This window comes from Varroa destructor, unplaced genomic scaffold (assembly GCF_002443255.2).
Source record: "Varroa destructor unplaced genomic scaffold, Vdes_3.0 BEIS01000001.1, whole genome shotgun sequence".
NCBI classification, from domain to species: domain Eukaryota; kingdom Metazoa; phylum Arthropoda; class Arachnida; order Mesostigmata; family Varroidae; genus Varroa; species Varroa destructor.
In genome coordinates this window covers 17731800-17747670 of record NW_019211454.1, presented here as the reverse complement: position 1 = coordinate 17747670, position 15871 = coordinate 17731800, and the positions used below count along the sequence as shown (strand labels likewise).

The 15871-nt window shown below is 39.9% G+C and overlaps 1 protein-coding gene across 2 annotated transcripts; it reads right to left on the bottom strand.

The window, feature by feature from the left end:
* Positions 1-5057: 5057 nt before the first annotated feature.
* LOC111255532 (aurora kinase A-B-like) lies at positions 5058-15771 on the bottom strand. 2 transcript variants are annotated; one of them, XM_086976936.1, is made up of 8 exons: positions 14758-15771; positions 11651-11716; positions 10810-10957; positions 10008-10148; positions 9710-9813; positions 8541-8650; positions 7972-8186; positions 5058-6119 (listed from the first exon to the last, which is right to left on the bottom strand). In XM_086976936.1, the coding sequence occupies exons 3-8, from the start codon at positions 10951-10953 to the stop codon at positions 5997-5999; spliced, it is 837 nt and encodes a 278-aa protein (XP_086833062.1). In that variant the 5' UTR covers positions 10954-10957; positions 11651-11716; positions 14758-15771; the 3' UTR covers positions 5058-5996. The 2 variants fall into 2 exon arrangements, with proteins under 2 accessions (XP_086833062.1, XP_022673330.1); XM_022817595.2 differs by having other exon boundaries at positions 11644-11716; positions 14758-15770.
* Between the last annotated feature and the right edge of the window lie 100 nt (positions 15772-15871).

The following is a 15871-nucleotide window of genomic DNA, read 5'->3' as shown; positions in this document are numbered from 1 at the left end:
AGGTAGGCCTACTCCACATACTGCATTCAAGCCAGCTTAGCGGCCTGTGATAGACGAAACTTTGGCGATCCACCGTGTGTGATTTCCCCTTGTATCGTAGGTGATCTCGGAGGGAGCTCCGCCAACTGAACCCGACCCGGGTCTCGAATCGCCCGCGGGTTGGTATCGTTGGGTTAGACGGGCTTGAGTCATCGGCTGAGTTGGGTTGGGTTCTGTCGAGTCGGTTTCGGACACCATCTTGTGCGCCAATCGGTATTCTCGTAAGCTTGCCTTTCTTCTCGTGTTACTGCCCGATGCCGAACCATAGTTCTTCTCTTTGGCCGATCCCCGCCCGCTATTGCTTGCTGGGGGTGCTGGAGGTTCTGATGGTACCGATAGTCCTCTGGCACTCTTGCTGCTGCTGCTGTTGTTGTTCGTGCTGCTTTTCTTTCATTTACTGACTAGCTGGTTTTATCTGCAGCATGTATTATTCCCCCCCCCCCCCCCCCAGGTTTGAGCGTCTACTTTGATCACCTCCTGAATGCCTGCCTATCTGTATATGTACACATCGTGCTTCAATTCTGCGAGGCTAAGCTGTGGCTAAGAACACGGGGTCGCAGCTACAGTCTACGCTGAGCTTCGTGCTTGTTTGTTGCTTGCGAAAATGAGAAACTAAGGGATGGCGCGTTCTACTAAGCAGCCAGCGGGAAAGCTTGTCTCTCTGCCAGATTCTCAATTCATCTCGTCTGCTTGCTTGGATCGCTGGGTTCGAGCTGTTGTTCACTGTGTCGGTTGTTTGTGCGGCCTAATGCTTGGCTCTTGGAGCCTGCTTGGTTCGAATTTCGTCAAGAGCACTTTTCTTTTCTTCGATATGAACCAAGACACTCTACCTTTCCTCGGTTAGTAGAGAGAATGTATTATAGCATTCATTTGGCCGATCTTGCACCTTTTCGAACGACCCAACGAAAGAAACAGCGAAAGATCTGTCTGCTTAACTCAGATCAGCTTCGTTCCCTACTTATGTGTCGGGACAGAGCTCTCTTGTCGGTAGGGCTTACTATTTTAGTTCGCTGGCAGAATGGTTACGCTGCACTAGTCCCGGCGGGGTGCCAGATGTGCTGTCCTGATGAACGGTTGCTGCTTGCCGCTTTCCTTACCGCCTGCTACTAACGTACAGAGGTCGTAGTCGATCAAAAGTGTCTCGAGCTGAGTGTACGCAGAATCGAGACTCAGTATCCGCAGGCTAGAAGAGCTCAGAAAAAAGTTAGAGCAGGCGGTGCGAAGGTCAGCTCTTGGCCCTACAACCGCCAGATGGAGCACTTAGAACACTGGAGACCTCTGGGCTTGATTAGACATAGCGAAATACAGGCACTCGGCCTCGTGGAAGACCGGCCTGCTGGTTGCTTGATTGGCTAATATCATCAGCTCTAATGGAAGGTTCATTTCCGGTACAGCTAAGCACATCAGGTACGGAGCGGGCATCATCGCCGAGAGCATAAACTCAACTTGTCCAATTTGTAGCGAACCGAAGAAGGATAATCAGTCAATCGAATGATAGCAGGGTTAGAAACTTAGCAGAACTAAAGTCCAAAGTTTTGTCCATTGCTGTCAATCGGATAGCATACCGATAATTCAAAAGGCATGGTGGCATTAATACATGTTGCCTTTGTCGATGTGGGAAATTACGGCACAAGCATATGCACATGTGTACGACTGTGCACAGTATGTCGATTTCTAGTTTAACACGCAGATCTGGTGTATGCCAATGAATGGATGCCTTATGTAACGTGAACAAATGTCGTCCTGGCTAGTTTGCCAAATAACGGCGTGTTTGGGTCAAAGCAGGGAGCCCTTTAGCAACTGATTAATCCGACAATACGGTTATTATATCGCGTATTTCCGAAGCACAGAGTTTCCATGAGTAAACTACGCAGGTTAGCTGACCATACGTAGCATAGCTGTCTTGAGCGTCACAAGTCCCCCTAGGATAATCTGTTTATGAAATGTTCTGCTGATCTTGTAACGACAGTTCATGCCGCAGTCGCGAAGGGTAATAACGGACAGCAGCTAAAACAATACACAAGCAGTTTTCAAATCGAGAGAATATACTAGATACATGAGGCGTATTGCAGACAACTAGGAAATCGTACTGGAGGGGGTCGGGTGCTTTCGCTTATGAGGACAATAACTATCTTAACAGGAAAATGTATTATCTTTCAAAGCTGATCTAATCGCGCGCCCAGCACATGCAAGATGTAGCCTTTTTGCATGCTAAAGACAAGTTACAAAGTATATATATGCATATATATATATATTGCACAGACAAAAGAAAAGTGCGCCGTACACGTTTTTTCACGTTCTGAGGTGATTTGAGTGTTTCACAAAATGGTCGCTGACGAATGGCTTCATCGAACGAACTCACTGCTTACAGAATTTAATATAGGTTTGTGCTGTACGTAACCTTATTTGTTGGCTTGGCTGAGCATCATTCTGATCGATCGAGCATGACTTCATAACTAAGCCCAAGACGAAAGTCCTCTTTTGTATACGCTTATGGTTCTTCCTGTATAGGGAAAATAAAGGACTGACGTCTTAATATTCCAGGTCAGCATTATACTAATAATCGAAACTCTCATTTGTTCGCTATTAGAAAGATTTTCGGGAAAGGTCCGCACTTATTCAAAAACCAATGACGAGTTCAATACGCTGAACAATATTGCCATAAGCTGTATTGCTACTTGAAGCGGATAAATATGAGAAAGTTTAGCTTGTTCGAAATTCGCTGATATCATATAGTTTACAGACTACCACCTACGTAGAGCCTGTTGCATACGCCTAACTGAACTAGTTCTGAATTACGCTTCCCATAACGATTCAGTAGAGTACACTTTTTGCATATCCGTTTGTACAAACCCTCTTGACTGAGGTGCTACTCTTTCGAAAACTAATCCTAATCTCGTATAGTCGCGAGTGATATAAACTGCACAATTTGCTTAAAATAAAAGTACCGTACGGTTACTTGTATAGGCAACCACTACGATTATAAAAATGCTGTACAAGTTACAATTCCTAGAAAATTACGTGTCTCGATTAATATTGTGAAATTTGTAGATACAGCAGCCATGGTCACCCGAGGGGCACGTTTTGATCGACGAACGTATTTGCAAATACTTGTTGAGCCTTAAAGAAAGATTGAAAGCCATGATTTTTTCCTAAGCTTCTTCTGGCTGTTTGTAGCCTAAAAAGAGGCTTGTTACTTAGAGGAACAGTATATGTTAAAATTATCTATACAGAATCGAAGAGCTGAATTAATGTAACGTTCGAGTATAAAGGCCGATTGTACTGCTTTAATAGAAGAATTTTTCGCTTCAGATGGCTAGCAGTCCCACTCAGCATAAACCAAACCATATATTTATTTGTCCACGCCCGGTCTTGAATCTAAACCAAGTCTCATCAAGTGTTCCTAAATTCAGTAGCAGGCAAAAACATGTTACCACTGTGCAGTGACGAGGACAGATTTAAGGACTACTCAAATATTTCTAGGCGAACTCATCGAAGTATTAGGGTTTCCCCAGAGAAGTAATTAAAATTGCTAAAATCGCCTAATTGCTTTCGAATGAGCTGCCTTAAAGCCAGTTTTGTAAAACATTGGCATTTTGATTTTTTATTCTATCTCAGAATCACTTCCATATTAGTAAGTGGGATTTTAACGTACAGTTTCATTTCAATGTTAGGTGTTTATTTGTTTGTTTGTCCTAAGAGGTACACAATTGATATTCTTCACGTGAATAGTAGGTAAGCGATATTACTAGAAGCTATCCTTGCGGTTTTTATATCATGAACAGCTTTTGCGTGTCTGTAGACCTAAGGATGGAATTAGTAGACTAAGTAGACGCCTAAGCGTATTACAAGAAACGAGTGTAACTGCGTCGCCAGACGACCTTCTGACGATAACTTCTCTACTTTCTAGGTAAAATTCGATGAGTGTTTTACTGACTGAATTTAGTGACTATTTTATTCGTTCATAAAAATAATTACCTTTAGGTCCTAAAGTAGTTTTTGGATTTGCTGACGTGGACGCGCTAACCTGCCACTCCACAGGATTTTAACAGAAGTAGGAGATTAACGTATTAGATTTGGTGGTAGCGAATATCCATTGTAGGCCTATATAGACGATTTTCTGTCCACCGTCCGTTGAATTTATTGACGCGAAATGCATAGGTTATGACGTAGAAGCGTTTAATGAAGCGATCTTGGCCCATTCTAAATTTTTATGCAGTGTTTTCTAAATGAACTTTACGGTCCATTAGCAGAAATCACCAAAGAGCAAGAAGCTTCCTCTCAATATAGAATTGACTTGTTACCTACAATGATATTAGGTGAAGGTGCTGCTCTTAGAGGACTATAATTAAGTAGCCCTAATATACACCTCGGTGAACAAAAAATTGTTTAAAGGAGTGCGCCTTCAATATCAATTCGCGCTTTCCACGGAGAGCTTAGTGACTTATTGTCTACGCACTCTGATATGGCAAACGATGTCCTCATAGGTCGGCTTCAACTGCCAGCTGCCCCATTACACTATTCGGAAACAAGCCTGCACTTTGTCAGAATTTAATAAATAAATTATTAATCTGATAAAACTTTTGTGGATCCGCAACCCGGTTTCCTAAAGCTACAACAGTATCTACAGTAATAGATAACCTATAACCGTAAAGACAGTATGTTACCAATAGCCGACTGCAATGAAAATAGAGCACCGGGGCACGGCAGTGGAGCAATGTGAATACCTCGATATGAATTGCAACATAAACGGAAAAATGACGCCTTGGATTACGAGCATGTGAAATGATGAGTAATTTTCAAAAACGATCGTAGACTGTTGCTACTTAGCGCGGCGAAGCTACTCGTAGATGTTCTTAAGATACCGCCAGAGTCGTCAGAAATATAAATACGATAGAAAAATATGCAGGAAGTGAACAGACAGATTGCGAGGAGATCTGGTGCCGAAGTTGCGGGTCGTGGCCATATATTCATTTACAATTATCTCCTTGCAAACTGGAATGAAAATGACAACAGGATAAATAGTACAGGTCAGACGTTTATTTGATATTTCCTCTACCCGCTAAATTTATTATCTCTAACTTTTCTAAATTAGTCGTTCACTTTCCTTCTTCACATATTTACGTTGTTCTAGCAGGAGACGCCTTGTCAACGCAGCAAGAGGCATCAAGCGTTTCCCGCTACCCGTTACGCGTTTGTTTGTATTATCACTATTTCTGTCATTATTTCCACACAATCGATGTATCTAGTCGTTAACGTCATTGTTCCTAATGACGTTAACATGTCTAATACTAATCACTTACACATTCAGCCGACCTACGTTCTTTTGCATTGTGTTAATAAACTGTCATATACACAGTGGTAGTGCACAGCGTTTGTGCTATTTTACCATTTGCTCATATTATTATTATTAGCATGTCTACGTATAGACAACCATTTAAATTGGATTTTCTTAAAAAAAATCAGACCACACCCGCTGCTATCGATAACATACATTGCATCCGCTCGAATTTCAATTAAGTAATCTAATTAGATCAACATATTGATTGATTCAACTGCTCCATGCCTTCATTTAACATGCAGCAATAGTTAGCGCAATACCGATCTCAAAGCGTGACCTAAACCCATAGGCATTGACACAGCATCGAAGACGTTTTCGCTTCTTAATGAGTTCATTTGATGTCGGTAAGCTAGAACCTCATCTAGAGAACCCGCGCATGTCAGCGAAAAGCGTGGAAAAGATAAAATCTATTTTATTTTTCTTTATTCTCCTCTATAAAACTTCATGTTACTCTTCCATAACTGGACAGAGGTACAGCAGCTGCGCGTATTGATCACAGTTGTTGACATTTTCAATATCAGCTGGTTGTCGCACGGTTCTTCGTCAAATTGAGCCTCATCGTATGCAGGGAATGATGGCAACGGGACGGGTACGGGGCACCTGAAAAGCTATCGACTCAGATTGATGATCCTAAATCGGACGTTCTTGAGTCGTCATCTTGAGGGGCAAATTTTTCGAGCCAAGGGTGACGCAAGATGTCCTCGAGGCTGGGTCGTTTCTTGGGGTCTCCTGAGCACAACTAAAACAATAGTTATAGTTACCGTAAGAAGCTTCTCGTGGTTTTTTTGATGCACGATGCTCAGTTCAATAAGCTGAACACAACTAATTAGTTAACAAAAACAGTCTCATTCAGCAGTTCCCATCAGGCAACGAACGGAATCTACGGTAATAAAAACGTTTCTTTTGGAGGTATTTAAAGATCAACATAAGGCATTCCGAGCTTGGCCTTCTGAAGTGAAAATTAAGTTGTCAGGAACATCCGAAAATACGGGAATGCGTGTTCGTTAATAGAAGATTCGGGATTAGGTAAATATAGTGGTTTTTTTTAAACCTCCATTTTCTCTATTTAATGATGCTTGGAGTCGCCGTTGCGTTGTATACTGCAGCGTTGTCACACACACGTTCCTTGCAAAAACCACAAATAAGTTCAGCAAGAAACACACCGGCTAGACCCTAACTGAGGCACAAGTCATGAACACTATATCTAAAAATTGCTGATACAGAGGACCCGGCTGCACAGAAAAGCTAGCTTAAAATGGCGAATGAAATCCGAATATACAAAAAAAACGTTATCGTTCAGCACTACAACACATTTCCACACTAGATTTTTGATCCTTAGGCAATTTTCAACCTAAAGCGCCTCCTATCTCTCGGATCTGAAGTCTCTTAGATTTCACTATTGCGAAAATCCCAAGATGCCCGCAGTGTACCTCGCAACCACGCAACATCCATGTGTCCTTCAATTGACACTGTTGGGACATCGCGCAATTTTTTCATAGAAAATATCTCTTTTTTGCAAGCCGTAGAACCTTTTAATGATTTGATGTATTAGGTTAGGATCGCCATGCTTCTTGTACAGATAGATACTTTCTTGTGAGAAAAAACTTTTGAAAAAAATTTTTTTGCAAACGCCTATTGTCGTACACGCAGCTTGTGACAAGCTGGGCATTTCCTTATTAGAACGAGACTGAGTTTCGTCTCATACAGTTCAACTGTCATCTTTCCCGGCTGTGCGAAGTGGATTTTTCAGTATTTGTCGGGCTTCAGAAGCTCATAGTGAAAGACAAAGTCTTAGGTCTATTAAAGAACAAAATTGACTCTACTTATTTTGTTTTTTTGCGGAAGGTATATGGTACAAAAGATTCGCCTTCCTGTTATCCTAAAGTGTTGCATTGTTTAATTCTTACATTGAATTCTTTTCTTAAAACCTGTGGCAATCCAATTCAGTGAATCATATTGGGACTAGCTCTGCGGTAGCAACTAACGAACGCCGATGAATATATGTTTTGCTCATCGGTAGCCTAATGAACCATCTAGTTTTCAACTTTGTTAAACATGTTTGCTCACGGTAGAATCTGATACACCCTATGTTCTATAGCAAACTGTAACAGGAGTGTTTGTCGAGGGATTTTTCCAGTCATCTATTTTATCTCGTCGTTATCAGTCACGAAATAATACTGAGTAAAAAACATCTTTTGAGCTCGGAATTTCCTAACCGTGTGAACCAATAAAATTGTCTCGTCAAAAGCCACATGAGTTTGACCTTAAGCATATTTTTTTCGGTGTCCTCGAATTTAAAACTAAAAATAAAAATAGCACGAAGTTACTCGCGAAATAAGCGTATTTCAAATACCTCTAGGGTTTTTTAACCTACACAGTGATCGTTGTTTGTTGTAAATTATTTTTACTACTCAAAAAAAATAATTTACAACAAACAGCGATCTTTCTAAGAGGCCAGCATCGTTATAAGTCTGCCCGTAATTGTTAGAACACGACGATAAGCAAAAACTTTCTGCTCTACATATATATACCCTCAGCACTATATTTATTCAAACGTTCCACCTGAGCCCTACAACAATCAATTGTCTTACCTGAGTAATAAGATGTTTAGCCTCTTCGTGCATATGCGACGGGAAGTTGATCACGCCTTTGGCGATAGCCTTGAATGTTAGCTTATCTGAGGCTTGTTTAAAAGGCGGAGCTCCGGTCAACAGTTCGAAGAGCAAAATCCCCAAACACCAGACGTCAACTCGATTGTCGTACTTTTCATTGGCTAACATTTCTGGTGGTAGGTAATCTACTGTGCCTGTGTTCCACCGAAGAGCACGGAATAGAATCTCGCTTGTTAAGAATCATAACATTGTTCATAATCAATCACTTGATTGGGTGTTTCTTATTTTTAGATCAACTGATTTCTAGGCGATACGACTAGCTCTTAAGGTATTGAAACTGAGGCTACTGCTAAGTTATTAAAAGTTACGAACCACATAAGAGCGAAATTAAACTCGTACATATATATATGCACCATTTGATCATGTTTAGAAAAAAAGAGTTAGGGTACCTGTTTTAACTAACAGGAAACAATCAGAAATATGTGCCTCCAGTACGAGTTGATTTGAGCCGTTGTCGTGGCCATAAAAAACATACGGTAAATACTAACCACACAACGTAGTGCGAGCAGATGAGGGTGCATGCACGCTCCAGCCAAAATCCGCTATCTTTAACTCTTCACCATCCTTCGAGAGCAGTAGATTTTCCGGTTTGATGTCACTGAAATTTTCGCGTGAACCAGTACCATTAAACACAAGGGGCGCATGTCAGTTTTTAAGTTCATTATCCACACTGTGGATTTATGAGAGGTTCAAAATAATACATTATCTTATTTACAGAGTTTCTGTATGGATACTGCATCAGTCCTACAGCATCGTTCCTTTTACACACATAGGAATCTACTGATTTCTTTGAACTAACGAGATCACTTGCGTACGACCAGTTAGATATATATAAGCCAGCACTGCTTGAGATATATATATATATATAACGCAGTGCCGGCTTAAAAACTCGGGAAATTTTTATTACATTGGGTTCATCAAAGAAATCTATTGCTTCCTAAGAAAATTCTTAATTATTCTTGAAGAAAGGGCAAGTCAGTCAACATACAGGTCCCATACGTTCGTCTAATGAACACTAAGCAATCTAATGAATGCTGGCAGCAATCTTTCTGAATACTAAATGCTCATTCCATCAGTTAAGATCAGTTAGATAAGTCTCTGAGATAATCACTGTCGCATAAACGTGATCTATTTCATATGAAAATAGGGAAAACCGGGTAGCTCACAGAACCCTCGAACAAACAATATATACATCATAATTAGGTTGGAACCCTCAGTAATGTACGCTTAGCGAACTTGGTGTCAACACTCGAAAAAATCAAGGTACAAAATCGAAAGAAGTAATATTAAGGCGAATAATTAGTTCTTCAGTGAATAGCCGTTGCGTATCGACTGTGTATCTATAATTTACATAGGCTCTAATGACACTCAGCATGGCGCCGCAATTTCATTGACCTGAGTCGATATGATGAAATATTTCTACAAAATATACACAGTTGCTCCTCAGATATAGAGTTAACCAGGCGCCGAGCGTGTATTATGGTAGACATATAACTCCAGGTTTTACTACAATCGATAATCTCCTATAAAGTTCACATGGAATAGATTTTTATTTTATTATAAAAATTACTTTAAAACTAAATAAGGACCGATGGAGAAAACTATGCGGAGTTTGTGTTTCACACCACAAGTAACAAATAAAAAGTCAACAACATACCGGTGGATGACTCCCTTTGAGTGAAGATACTGCAGGGCAGTGGTGATTTGTCGCATGTATCTGGCCGCAGTTTCGTTGTTAAAGCAGCCAACGTCCCGGAGTTTCTACAAAGAGCGAGGTACAGCAACGGATACATTTAAACTCATAATACATGACGCTTTCTTACTTTATATCAAAATATTTATGCAGCTATTTATAGGTAGTAATCCGAGATTGATAAGCTCGCCCAATGACGTGGGTCCAAATAGCTACTGCAACTAGTGTTTTGCTATAAAAATATTATTGTAGCAAAGTATACCTTAAATAGTTCGCCTCCAGGTGCAAACTCCAGAATGAGATAGACTCGTTTCTCGTCGTGAAAATAGCCAAACAAACGCAGAATGTTCTTGTGTCGAAGATGTGACTGAATTTCGATTTCTCTTCGGACTTGGTGTACGACCTGAACGATTTAGAAAAATAACAAATGTGGAAATATCGTTATTTTGAAGAAAAAAATGTCTACGTACGAGGAAGAAATTAAAGTTGGATTTGCCAAAAAATGTCTCAGGCAGCTGTACAGCAACACAAAGCGAACTGGGCGTCGAGCCTAGACCATCTTTTTAATTGCCCCTGTGTTTTCTAGGCAAACATGTAGCAGCCGCGCAATCAAAGAGGCGGCGTATAAAACGATATAGCGGCTTCGGGTCACTGGCTCAATTGAATAACTTAATGGGCGTAGAAGTGTAAAGTTTTAAATTAGTTAACCCCAGCATTTTTTTATGTTGATGCCTACGGTTATTTATATTGTGTTAACCAGTTCTCGAAATGATCTTCTCGGTATAGCATCAAAGACTTGTTCTCATCAGCTGAAGTCTAGCTGAAGTGGGCCTTATTAAGTTTCTCCAGGGGACTTATGAAGCGGCACGGTAACCATGCCATGGTAACCATTTTCCATTGCTAAAATTTGAACCAGCAATGGCCAGGTGTTCATAATGGCTACGGCAACGCGTCTGGAGCGCCTCAGTTACCCAGACCACGCCGCCCCTAAGTACTAGTTGGTTAAAAAAAAGTTTCATTTTTATTGTATGATGGTGATGATAATCACTATAAGAAACGAATACCTGAGCATTTTGCAGCTGATCTTTGAAGAGAACTTTGAGCGCTACGATGAACTTGGACTTCTTCTCGCGCGCTACATAAACCGAGCCAAACTTGCCTTTTCCTAGGGCACGCCCGATTTCGAAGTCACTCAGCTGCCATCGCATATCACTGTAAACAATATTTTATTCAGATCACTATTGTTTATTCAAATTGTGTATGTAACCGACAACTGAAAATCGATGCATATAGAGAAGTGATAATGACGATATTTTGTAAGTATAACAAGCATTCGTTCCATTGAGCAGTATATCTATTTTGAGCCAGCCGACTAGAATAGCTACCAAGCCGATATGTCGACCCAACAAAAGGCTGCAACTAAGTTGAATATCTATCTATTAATTAGCATTTAATGCTAGAAACGCCTCAAGCACCTCTCAAGCTTTCACCAACGTTTGAATATTGTTTGGAAAGCTCCTCCTGAAATAAATCATAAGCTATTATGGACTCTACGTTAAGTCAATATAACCCATTTATTATAATATAATCCTCGGCTTTTTAAAATACTCTTTCCGTAAAAAAGTATTGGTGCATTAGGTAAGGTGCTCGAAACCTGTAATTCTCTGACGTCTTTTGTGCCAGGAACTTTTCCGAAACTGTGACGGTTTAGAGACCGCTAATAGAAAGGTGTTGTTATGCCTATACTGTTTAGTTTCTGGATATGCACATGTGTAACGGTTCGAGCTTTCTTTCCGGTGACAAAACCTAAACAACAGATCATTTAAATAAATAAATTGAGACGGGTGTATAGACATGTTATGGATTTTGTTCTGAAATCTTCTTCATAGTTCACTTACCCTTTACCTGGTTTTTGAGGTTGCTGACTAGGACTCGCATTCGCACTCTTTGAATCGTTTTCCTTTCCGGTAGCTAAAAAAGTGACACAAAAAATTATTTTATCACGATTATTATGTAGCATAGATCATTGGAAGGTAGGATAATAGTAGCTGAATAGCTGCGGCATCGCGGAGATTACGAAAATAGCCACAAACATAACCAAATCACCGCAAAAATGAATAGCAAGAATATGACTAGCAGTTTCGTTCTTGATAATATATTCGTCGGTACCTTTTAATATTTGCGCGAGAGATAACAGTATGGCCTGCATACGTACATGTAGAAGGATTGAACATGAAATCTATAGAAAAAACACAATAAATACTAGTCTCTAAATAAATAAAGTTGCTGCGTATAACAAAAATGTGGCTTTATTTGACGCAGCAAGCTTGAACCAAATACAAATATAGATTTTAAGACAGGATTGACCCGCGAATAATTCTTATTGAATCTGAGCTGTGTATCTCATCTTTGTAACGCTGCTGTTGTTTTGATTGAAGCCAACTGAACTCGCAAAGCTAGAGAGAAATAACCTGCATTAATTCGAGGCGCGCAGCTCTAGCTAACCTCACTTCGAAAACACGTATTTTATATCTTTATTTTCATAATCATAATATATTTATACGCGAAAACGACTCATGTTTACAATGGGCTATACCATGAATTTTCTGCCTTCACAACAATACTAGAACAATATTTTATAACTTTTTTATAAACGACTAATTTTTTTGGTCATATATATTTAGTCTGAAGTCCAAATTAAGGGTATCATGCTACCTTACAAGTGCCTACCATGATGCCATATGAAAATCAAAAAGCAAACAGCGAACGAATGGAAATCGGATTCTTTTATACGAAACATTTTGTGAATAACTTGCAGTAATGTTGCAGCGTACACCCATGTAGCCTGTAACCTGGAACTGGCAATACTTGTTTTCGACTATAGCCGACATTGGTCGGAAGTCCTAGTACCGATCGGAACCGATTAGGTGTATAATATTATAGAAAGTATAAAGAAATACGTTCTGAGCTCTTCATGGTCAATGTTTTACTGATGAGGTATTTTTTGTTGAAACGAATGTCCAATATCACAATGGTTCGATTCATGTGAGCCTCTCCTGAGGCAACAATTTTATAGTAGTGGACCAGTCAGCTACTTCTCCCATAGAGAAATACATTGGAACCAAAATATGTTTTTCTTTTTTTTAGGAAACAAACAATTAGCGCCGCGCATTTATTGCTGAAAATATGCGCAAAAAAACGCCAATAATCGTAATTGAAGAAATAATCTTAACAGATCGGTGTCATTGGGAATAACAAGAGAATGATCCAATATAAGCTCATGTAGAAACTCCCCGATTTTCCGTCAGCAAGCTTAGTTGAGCTGTAGATACTGTTACAGACGTCTATGATTAAAAGGCGTCTGTAATGCCGGCTCGAAAAGCGCCATTTGCCCTAATGCTATCGCATCACCATCCCAAATAAAAAAAAAAAGTACATACTTGATATTTAATTTATTTCGCTATTTGGGAATGTCAGAAAGCTATGGAAGAGATCCGGGATATTTATGGTGTGTACGACGAGAGTCTATTAGCCGAAAAGACTGTTCAGAGTGAAACTGTGTTAAGTTTAAGGGTAATTTGGGGTAATGAATAAACGGTAAATTAATGGTACTGACCATCTACCTAAAGTCCACGAAAACCTCAGATGGAAAGAAACTCATTAATTGATCGAGAAGATGAGATGCGAACAATCATAAAATATCTCAATTGAAACACAAACTTATTTTTTAAACAACTGGGCTTCCCTTCCTTAAATGGAATAAAGAGTACGAGCGAACACACAGCCACAATGATAGGGTTCTAAACAGAACTGCATTGGTTGACAAGAAGTGGTATTTCTACGTCGATGTGAAACACGAACGGATATATCCGGGTGATACGGCTAAGCTCAGTGCTAATGCCCAGGTTTCTATCCAAACGATTATGATTCGCGTTCCTGTAACTGGAGGAATCTTACGAACCGTAAAATGCATGAGAAAAGCAAGATGGCACATAGAGGTCCAGTTACAGCGAGTAAATAAAGCTACTTACTAGCAAAAACCCAATAAACAAAACAAAATCCTGCTTCTCCGTGACAATACTAAACCGCACATGGTATAAGTCCTTAAAAAGGCTCTACGACGTTTCTTCACAGCACCTGTATTTTTTCAATCTCGCGCGTTGACGGATAACTGCATTTTTTCAATCTCGCGCGTTGACGGATAACTACGTTTCCCGATTACTAACCCGATAGAATTCATAAAGTAACTAACAATTATAAACAGCTGTAAAAATCAGCTAGACGAATTCTTCAGCATCAGGTATAAACATTTCTAACAAGATGAATTCGTTAATGGATATCAAAAGGGCATAGGGCACGACGACAAATACATAGTAACGTAGCTTGTTTTTGTAATTTATTCAATTTTTGAGAAGTGATGAAAATAGTTAACATCATTTTTTGACTAAGCTAGGAATCGTGCGATTTATTGTAAACTGAAAGGTCTTCCTTTACAGGACAAGATTCTCGTGATTATCGTGGCATTGAGTTTAAGATCACTCACACTCATCTTACAGATGTATGTCTATGTTGTACATTGGTGTAAGTACATTTACTCGTTAATATATATACATATATCGTTTAATCGCTAACACTATTCATTTATCAGACTACAAAAATTATGGTTAGTACACGGCTGTTACTATACAATAGAAACCATCTATCAAGAGTTTTGGAAACGAAACGTTTACATGATTGATTCAGAAGACGAGAACATCAAAAATGTACTACAGATTGCAATCAGGATAATGACATGACAACACTGCAGTTCTTTTTAACGTAGTATGTAACCCATTATGACAGACATATTCTCATATGTGTCGGTTTCGAGGTTTCAACGTCAAAAAGCTATCATTTATCAACTGAGAAAAAGGAATAAACGTCAATAGTCGTTGTTTCAAGAACGGTGAATCGTGTTTTTTTTTTTTGTTTTAGAAATCGCGTAGTGAAATATTAGCGTATCACTCACGAACCTGATCTATTTGCGATGTCCATGATTTCACAAATACGCAAATGAAAATGTCTTTAGGGACCCTTGAAATTCAGCTGAAAACCGTGTGAACGGCGAAACCCCTTATGGGCCCGGGTAATAGAAACCTCCAAGCTGCAATTTAAATCGACGCCGGATGCTCGAGCAGACGCCCGTTCGCGAACAACTGCTGATTCGGTAGTAATCGCTGCTCTCGAGGCTTATTGTCGAATTTTGCCGCCTTTTACGGTGCAAAAAAGCCAGCAGGCCAGTGCGATGCATCGGCTATGATCCCCTATGCGAAATTGTTGAACAAACTTGTACACTGGGTCGTAAGCTTTTGCTAGCTTTATGGGAGTTGATGACGGTTTAGTTTAAGTTTCGGTTGTAAGCAGAACAAAACGGTCAATTTCTCTATTAGTTAGAATCCAAACCAAGGCATGATTTTTACATCGGATCAAAATACAAGAGACTGCTCGACGACTTCTCGGTTGTTATTTCGCGACCACAAACAAATAGTTTCTCACACCTATAAGTCATTGCTAGTACCGATTTTTGAGCCAAAAACATCTTTGTCACTTTCAAATTTTCCCGCCAGACCCTTGAATGGGTCTGGCTGCCCGACCTCGATTGCTGCTCCTCCGAGCACCTATCTGCCTTCACATCGTAAGCAAACTGCTTCGTTTTTTTTTCTCTGCGTACTGTTGTCTTCCTCTCAGAGTTATATGGGAGCTTGGCAACAGTTAGTACACGTCAATACATATGGCCGAAAATAACGACAACCACAAATGCAGCAACTTAAGCGCGTTAACAACAAAATTACTCAGGGCCACGAAGTCTTCACTTTAAGGTCTTGTCAGCAACGTTAATATGACTTGAAATAAAGTATGTTTAATTCTTTACAGAAGGTTAGGTATTTGTTGAAATATTAACACATCAGTTATAACGCCAAGCTGGGATTATTTGGCATTTTTTTGCATCACCTATGCCAGTGATAGTATCTGAAGCGGAAACAACAATAATTTGAGCTGTGTGGGTCAATGTTACCAGCCAAAATCATCGTCGTCATCATCGCTGATTATCCTTTGCAGACAGAGATCACTATCACTATTGCAGCT

What these genes read in the sequence shown, in the direction of transcription:
- LOC111255532 (XM_022817595.2), bottom strand. Translation starts at nt 14,779, where the DNA reads ATGGACATCGCAAATAGATCAG. An exon ending in ATCAGCTGCAAAATGCTCAG is followed by an intron (nt 10,149 to 10,809) that starts GTATTCGTTTCT and finishes TAAATCGTTCAG; the next exon opens with GTCGTACACCAAGTCCGAAG. An exon ending in TCAAAGGGAGTCATCCACCG is followed by an intron (nt 8,651 to 9,709) that starts GTATGTTGTTGA and finishes CGAAAATTTCAG; the next exon opens with TGACATCAAACCGGAAAATC.